Here is an 8,889-nt window from a genome sequence, read left to right as displayed (position 1 = left end):
TGACCCCTGCCACCTGGCCTGCGTGCTGAGCTGTGCCCTCTGCCCACTTGGGGCCACCTCACTGGACAGCAGCTCCCATGGGGGCAGGGAGGCGATCAGCCCACCTCAGAACCTAAGCTCTCAAAGCACTGAAGCTCTGCATAGACGGTGGTGCTCGGCGATGACACGCACTGTGCTTCCTGGGCCATTTTTAACTAGAGCATCGCTAACACCTCTGGCCCACCACCACCTCCTCCTCGGGGATGGTCAGAGCCCGGCTGAATGGCTCAGCTCAAACTGTCCATCACGTCTTACTGTATAACCGAAGTTGACAGGCCCACGCCTAGAATCCGGGGCAGGCGTCAGGTAAAGAAAGGACCCCAAGAGTCCACATGCAAGCGTGAGGACCACCTGCCATGTTCAGGACGTGAGGGGAGGTCGCCCATCAGGTAGATCGATGTCCTCCCACCCCGTCTGGTAGGTCACAGGAAGTGCATAAATAATACTTTTTCTTGTCACCCATTTTTCACTAAAGGTTTGCTCACTGTGTGGCAGAGAAGGGAGACGGGGAGGAGAAGACTCTCGGGTCTGTACATAAAGGGGCTCACTAGTACCATCTCCATGTGGACATCGAGGAAAGACTCACGGGAGCTGTCAAGATGCATTGTTATGGTGACCTCAGTAAACACTGTGCTTATAATCTTCACTTGAGAAAGATGTTGGGTCCCATGGGCTCTGGTGAATCATCCCCTCAGAACAACTTCCACCTGGAACTAAGCCATACAACACGCGCATCCCTTTTAGACTCAGCCGATGCACGCGCTCCTTCACTCATCCCTGTCCTCACGCTTTGCACTCAACGCCCAAGTTTTGCTCCACTCAGTGCATCTGCCAGCATCACTCACGGATGAGAAGAGGGATGAGAAGCACCCCTACCAACCCCAAGATGCTCTTCCTTAGCCAGCCCTCCCTCTGTTCCTTCAACTCACATCTTGTCCTCGTTCAGTAAGGCCCCTCCATACGGGTGGCTGTAGAGCGTGATTCCTACGAAAGACAAGTTGAAAATGAGTGAGAGAGCCCCGCCTGCAGTCCAGGGACAGCCCCCCTGCTAGCCACCCGAGGCACCGTGCCCAGTGCTGCCTGCCCACCTGGCCAGGGCCAGTCCCTCCACCTGGAGAACGGCGAGTCGCAGCCAGCAGGTCAACCAGCGTGCACTGGAACTTCTGCAGCCACTGCTCCCAGAAACCACCCACAGGTACTGAACACATCTGCCCTACACGCTAGCCTCAGTGCTAACACGTCACAGCGACGGACTGTCCGTCACTGTGGCCCGGGTAATGTGTTACCCGTGGTTTACTGTGGGGAGCCAGGCTCAAGAAGACCAAACAACAATACACCAAGGGGACTCCTTCATGGAAACCACTGAAATACTCAAAACTTCTCCTCCAAATCAAGCCAAGTCTAGACAGAAACCTGAAACACTCCATTGGCCCAGCTTTGCTTTGGGGATTGTTTTGTTTTTTGCTTTGTTAGCTTTTTGAGGCTTTTAATTGCTGTAACCACAGTAGCTAATATGGAGAACTTGCCATCAACTTGTCGATTAAAAGGACTTCATCATCTGTACCATCTTTATAGACTCCATATATATTTGCCTCTTTCTGACTTCACTCTCCTTGATAGGCTCTAGGTTCATGTATTAGTTCAATTCAATTCAGTCGCTGAGTCTCAGTCGTGTCTGACTCTTTGCGACCCCATGGACTGCAGCACGCCAGGCTTCCCTGTCTTTCAGCAACTCCCAGAGCTTGCCCAAACTCATATCCATCGAGTCGGTGATGCCATCCAACCATCTCATCCTCTGTCATCCCCTTCTCCTCCTGCCTTCAATCATTCCCAGCATCAGGGTCCTTTCAAATGAGTCAGTTCTTTGCATCAGGTGGCCAAAGTATTGGAGTTTCAGCTTCAGCATCAGTCCTTCCAATGAATATTCAGGACTCATCTCCTTTAGGATGGACTGGCTGGATCTCCTTGCAGTCCAAGGGACTCTCAAGAGTCTTCTCCAACACCACAGTTCAAAAGTATCAATAGGTTTGTGTGTACCTAGGGCTGATGCATGGAGATGTATGGCAGAAATCACAATAATATTGTAAAGTAATTACCCTCCAATTAAAAATAAAATCATTTTTTAAAAAACAGGATTTCATCGTGAAGGCTTTTGAGACATCCATGTGTGCTCCCCACCCCAGCAAACTCCATCAGTGTTGTATCCAGAAGAACTCCAGGGCATCAGGCATCTCGTCTTACTGTCAACGATAAAGACCAACCCCTTTTCCTGTTCTGACTGGTCATCTCAGAGGTGCAGAGCTGAGGCGCAGCTGCACATGGAGCTCATCACTGCATCCTTGCCCCATCTCACCCAGCTCCCCTACACGTCTCCTCCTCTGGTGGCTCTAGCCAGTGATCTGTATTTTGCACTCTCTTACGATGGCATGCCAAATATTTACGGAAACACATGGGGCAGAAGTAAACATAATTAAAGAGCTTGGTGCCAGAAGAGACGATAGAAGCCAGGGTCCCACCAGCCCCACCACCAGGCACCCTGATCCCTGTCCACCCCCGTGCCTCCTTCCCACTCCAGGCTTTTCTCCTCCCACCCTGGGCTCAGCCACACACCAAAGCAACAGCTTTCACAGCAAAGAGAACAGTGGGAGCTACTGGTCCAGCTTTCCAGAACCATTTCTGGACTCTAAATTAATGTTGTCTGGGTGCTCTCCCACAGACTCTCAGCCTGTGTACCAAATGCCCGGAGTGGGTTTCCCAGCCCCTAGACATGATGTACATACGCATCTGCCATGAGCCAACTCTGCTGCTCTTGACCACTTGCCTATCAGGACCACTGACACCCCCTCTTCTGTCTTTCTCTGCCGGAACAAGGCTCTTCCCCCTCCTTAGGTATCCTCCAGCTCCGGCTCCTGTGGGTGCTGAGTCACCTGACAAGCGGTTCAGCATCCACCAGCCCTGTTGAGAGGTGGCCCAGCAGCTAAGGGACTGAGGACTGTGCTCAAAACATGCAGATCCAGCCAAAACCTGGCAAGGGTCCCACCAGGCATTGGCAATGCCGTGCGACACTCAGGGCTACATGGATGAACAGCACGTTCTAGACGAGAAAACATCTAGAAAAATGCAGCTCACTGACAAGCAGCTTGGAAAATATTTTATTTTAGCGACACAGGAGAACACTGAACTTGACTAACCTGAAAATAACCCCTGGAGCAAGAGGGAGCCTGAAAATGCCTTCAGGTGGCTAGAGGATTGTCATAAGCACAGAAGATGGACTCAGTCTACAATGTTCTAGAAGTTAGTCCAAGGAGGTAGATTCAGAAGAGATAAAAAAGCATATGATTAGAAGGTTGAAACTGTGGGCCAGCCTGACCTCTGAGGCAGGAGGTTGCATCTTCAGCATTTTGTATTTGGCTGGTGTTTTTGACTTGCAGTCTTTGTAACAGAATAACACTGTGATTGTAGGGTCAGGGCTTCCCTGAGTTCTGTGAGCTTCTAGTGAATTCTCTAACGTGATGGAGAGGCTGTAGCCAGCCGCTCAGAAGCTGCAGAGTTGAGAGGAGGCTTGAGAGGAGGGAGGAAACTGAGGTGGAGGAGGCTCCAGTGGCCTCTCTAAGAGAAAGTCATGTCTGACTCTTTTGTGACCCCATGGATTGTAGCCTGCCAGGCTCCTCTGTCCATAGAATTTTCCAGGCAAGAACACTGGAGTGGGTTGCCATTCCCTTCTCCAGAATATCTTCCTGATCCAGGGATCGAACCTGGGTCTCCTGCATTGTAGACAGATTCTTTACCATCTGAACCATGTAAGGCCAAACACAATCAGTAGGCGAGTGACAGCCACAATCCTGACTACCTGGAGCCCAGCTCATCCACTGTCTGCATTTACAGCCTGTGATGCCCTTGCTGTAGGAACCATGGAACTGCAACAGCAAGCCCTGTAACCGGGTTTTGTTTCCGTCACATCACGTGTACTCAGAGCTGCGCTTAGGCAACAACTCGGAGCTGATTATGAGGGAAAGGCCCAGGCTCCTCGAGAAGGACCATGGTTCCAGCACTGCACAGGATGAAAGGAAATCACTCACATGTCTCTTCCAAAGGCTTTCAGAAACAACGTTTCAAAAAGTACATTTTGAATACACTTGCCTGATTTTTCTTTGATTATTCTTGCCATTTATAGTCCAGCTTTTCTAAGAATTGGCCCATGGCAATGTACAAATGTATAAAATTAGTTTTTAGTCTTTTCATTAGACCACGTCTTCTATGGTTTCCAGAGTCTGTATATCTGTCATTTGTAAAAATGCACATCTGTGCTTTTGTCCAATATTCATTACAATAGCAAAGTACTTAACTTGTCTCCAATTCAAGCAGTCACTTTTGGGTTCATTTCTTCTGTAAAACTTATCTTTGCAAGTACTAATGCCCAGATGTCTGTAAACATCTACACCTAAAGAAAAGACTGGCTTTGGCATCAACTCATGGGCAAAAGTTTTTGTTCTTTTAATTAATTCACTATGAGAGATGGAAGAGTTTATTTAATCTGACAGGGTAGTAAGAGAAATGTATGAACTTTTCTGACTAGAAGGCATTTTGATGGCTTTCTCTCTGTCTCTTCTTTCTCTTAATCTCTTCTGGAAAAAAAGATTTTGTTATCAATAGTAAGATTAATTATTATGCTTACTGAGTAGTAGATGCCAATCATAAAAAGATTTTAGATAAAGAATAGGGTAGAGAGTAAAATTAAACCATAATCCACCCCCAAACCAACCAGAATTAAATACTATTTGCATTTTGATATTAATTATTTCAAAATGTCCAAGGTTTAGTCCATACACACATTATTATTAAATTATATTTCACTTTAGGTATCTTCTATTTCATGGCTCATTCATGACCTTCAATTAATTTTTTGCTGCTGCTACTGCTACTGCTGCTAAGTCGCTTCAGTCGTGTCCGACTCTGTGCGACCCCATAGACGGCAGCCCACCAGGCTCCCCCGTCCCTGGGATTCTCCAAAAACAATTTTTTGCTACATGTATGCAAACATGTGCATAATCTATATGCTTCACTAGAATTGATGTTCACCAAATTATTTTATTCACTCTATGGATTCAATATTTCTGTGATATTATTCCTGATGAATCCCTTACATGACTGTCTTTGGGCATTCGTTTTCCCTAGGAATATTGATGATATGTTTCTGAGCTACATCCCACAGAAGGGTATTTCTGTGGTCTCTTTACTTTACAAGAAACACTTTCACAATGTATGAAGTTTGGTGAAAGTGTTAACAGTTCACTCGTGTCCAACTCTTTGCGACCCCATGGACTGTAGCCCACCAGGCTCCTCTGTCCATGGGATTCTCCAGGCAAGAATACTGGAGTGGGTGGCCATTCCCTTCTCCAGAGGATCTTCCCAACTGAGGGATTGAACCCAGGTCTCCTGCATTGCAAGTGGATTCTTTACCACTGAGCAGGAGTTTGGGTGCTTGGATTTTTCCCACCATGTTCTACAGGCAGTGTTACAGGACCTGCTGCCTTGGAGACTGTGGTCAGAGTCAGAAATCAAATTGTGGCTCCTCCACTCCCTTGTGAGACCACAAACCCTTGGCCATCACACAATAGAACTCAGAGCAAGCTCTGGCAGGCAGGAACAGGATCTGAGGAGACAGGGAAGGACACTGCATGTCCCTGGGTTACTCACTGCCCCCACGCACCCAGACAATCGCTAACTCCAAGTGGGAACAGCCAGCAGGGAAAGACATTCTGTCTGTGCTGGCTCCACGAAGCCAGCAAGTCAGAAAAGTGTGGCCCAGCGAAAGAAAACCCTCCTGGCAATATCCACTCCACCCACCATTCCAGCCAAAAGTCTCTAGGAAAACTGTCCTACAGCAGGTCCCATCTGGAAGTGGATCCCCTCCGACCTGTGGAGACAGCTGGAACCATGGATCCTCTGCTGGCATTCAAAGGTGAGCTGAGCCTTTTCCCACACCTGGCCAGTGAGATCGACTGAGGGAGGTGGGGCACGGTGAGGCAGCAGGAAGCCCAGCCCCGATCCACCTGGGGCACCCACAACGTGGCCACAAGGGGCAGGGCTGCCAGCGCCCTACTTCACCACCACGCTCAGTCCCGCCCTACAGCCCTTCAGGGGCCATGCCTCCATCCCACCACCACCACTGAGACTAAGGGGGCTGTGAGGTGGGGCACTTGGAGTGCCAAGGGTCCTCTGGGAGATGAACTTAAACCCTCACTTGGGAGCAATGAGACAGTGCATGTTGGTGCCTTATTCGCCAGGCTCAGTATATCTGAGCCCACCCTCCAAAACAAGGCAGATCTGTTGCAGGGCCCAGGAGTACATTCAACATACATTATCTACCTTGTTCTTAGGCTAGATTTCAACAAGGACTGCCTGCTTAAAAACCAAACAAAACCACTTCATTGGATTCATAATCTAACAATTTGGCATCCAAAATGTCCAGGATTCAATTTAGAATATCCTTCATAACAAGAACCAGAATAATCACAACTTGAAAGAGAAAAGACAATGAACAGACACCAACACTGAGATGAGTCAGGATGTGAGAATTATCTGACAACACAGAGCATAAAGGTGTTTCAGCATGTAACTGTGAATTCTCTTTAAATGTAAAAATATTTTAGTGTATCAGTAAAAAAAAAATAGCAGTGATAAAAATAATCATGTGGGAATTCTAAAACTGAAAGTAACAAATTTTTTAAAATGTACTAGATATACTCAACAGTTGGGTGGAAATAGAATGATAGAATCAGTGAGTTAGAGGATGAACAACAGAACTTACCCAAGCTAAAAGAAAGAAAATAAATCCCAGAAACTAAGGAACCCATGGAAAACTAACAGAAGACCTGACATTCTTATTATCATAGTCCAAGAAGAAAAGAGAGGGACTGAAAAAGCACTTGAAGACATAATGGCTGAAAACTTTGCTACACTGGCAGAAGAGGTAACCCTACAAAGTCCAGAGCTAATCCTAAATGAAACTTCAGTGAATCCCAAACAGGAAAACACAAATAAATCCATGCCACAATGTATTATAATTAAATTTCCAAAAATTAAAGATAATTTTATAAGGTCTTAAAATCAGCCAGAGAAAGAGATGGTTAACACAAACTCAAAACACAGTGGATTCCTCATTTGGAACCATGGTATCCAAAAGAAATTGGCATATTTTTCAAGTGCAGAATTTTCTTCTCTAATTGACAGCCATGAGTTATATATTCAAAGAAAATATACTTCAAGAATGAAGGAGAAATTAAAACATTCTCAGTGGAAAGAAAAGAGAATTTGCCATTAGTAAACCTCTCTGCTTATCTGAGGTGACTGATATTTCTCCCAGAAATCTTGATTCCAGCTTGTGCTTCATCCAGCCTGGCATTTCACATAATGTACTCTGCATATAAGTTAAATAAGCAGAGTGACAATATACATCCTTGACATACCCCTTTCCCAGTTTGGAACCAGTCTGTTATTCCATGTATCAATAGTTTCTGATACACAGATGACACCACCATTATGGCAGAAAGCGGACAAGAACTAATGAGCTTCTTGATGAAAGTGAAAGAGAGTGAAAAAGTTGGCTTAAAGCTCAACATTCAGAAAACGAAGATCATGGCATCCAGTCCCATCACTTTATGGCAAACAGATGGGGAAACAATGGAAACAGTGACAGATCCTATTTTTTTTTTTTTTTTGGCTGCAAAATCACTGCAGATGGTGACTGCAGCCATGAAATTAAAAGATGCTTGCTCCTTAGAAGAAAAGCTATGACCAACCTAGATAGCATATTCAAAAGCAGAGACATTACTTTGCCAACAAAGATCCATCTAGTCAAGGCTATGGTTTTTCCAGTAGTCATGTATGGATGTGAGAGTTGGACTAGAAACAAAGCTGAGCACCGAAGAATTGATGTTTCTGAACTGTGGTGTTGAGAGTCCCTTGAGAGACTGCAAGGAGATCCAACCAGTCCATCCTAAAGGAAATCAGTCCTGAATATTCATTGGAAGGACTGATGCTGAAGCTGAAATTCCAATATTTTGGCCACCTGATGTCAAGAACTGACTCATTAGAAAAGACCCTGATGCTGGGAAAGATTGAAGGTGAGAAGAGAAGGGGACGACAGAGGATGAGATGGTTGGATGACATCACCGACTCGATGGACATTAGTTTGAGCAAGCTCTGGGAGTTGGTGAAGGACAGGGAAGCCTGGCGTGCTGTAGTCCATGGGGTCACAATAAGTTGGACACGATTAAACAACTGAACTGAACCGAACTGAAACCTACACTCTAAAATAGCAGAAGTCAGTCTTCTAAGCAAAAGGGAAATCATAGCAGAAGAAGACTTAGAACTTCCAAAAGGAAAGAACAACATCAGTTCAGTTCAGTTCAGTTCAGTCGCTCAGTTGTGTCCAACTCTTTGCGACCCCATGAATCGCAGCACGCCAGGCCTCCCTGTCCATCACCAACTCCCGGAGTTCACTCAAACTCATGTCCATCAAGTCGGTGATGTCATCCAGCCATCTCATCCTCTGTCATCCCCTTCTCCTCCTGCCCCCAATCCCTCCCAGCATCAGAGTCTTTTCCAATGAGTCAACTCTTCACATGAGGTGGCCAAAGTATTGGAGTTTCAGCTTTAGCATCATTCCTTCCAAAGAAATCCCAGGGCTGATCTCCTTCAGAATGGATTGGTTGGATCTCCTTGCAATCCAAGGGACTCTCAAGAGTCTTCTCCAACACCACAGTTCAAAAGCATCAATTCTTTGGCACTCAGCCTTCTTCACAGTCCAACTCTCACATCCATACATGACCACAGGAAAAACCATAG

At 46.2% G+C, this 8,889-nt stretch overlaps 1 protein-coding gene across 1 annotated transcript in view; it reads right to left on the bottom strand.

Moving 5' to 3' along the window:
• Nucleotides 1–8,889, bottom strand: part of ABCA13 (ATP-binding cassette, sub-family A (ABC1), member 13) — a 402,303-nt gene that overhangs the window by 126,080 nt on the left and 267,334 nt on the right. Inside the window, exon 49 of the mRNA XM_010831050.1 lies at nucleotides 969–1,023. Coding sequence (XP_010829352.1) covers nucleotides 969–1,023 — 55 coding nt within the window. The remainder of the gene's footprint in view (nucleotides 1–968; nucleotides 1,024–8,889) is intronic.

Source organism: Bison bison, unplaced genomic scaffold (genome assembly GCF_000754665.1).
Source record: "Bison bison bison isolate TAMUID 2011002044 unplaced genomic scaffold, Bison_UMD1.0 scf7180017864522, whole genome shotgun sequence".
NCBI classification, from domain to species: Eukaryota; Metazoa; Chordata; class Mammalia; order Artiodactyla; family Bovidae; genus Bison; species Bison bison.
The sequence above is the reverse complement of the archived record's forward strand: the minus strand, read 5'-3'. Positions and strand labels throughout refer to the sequence as shown.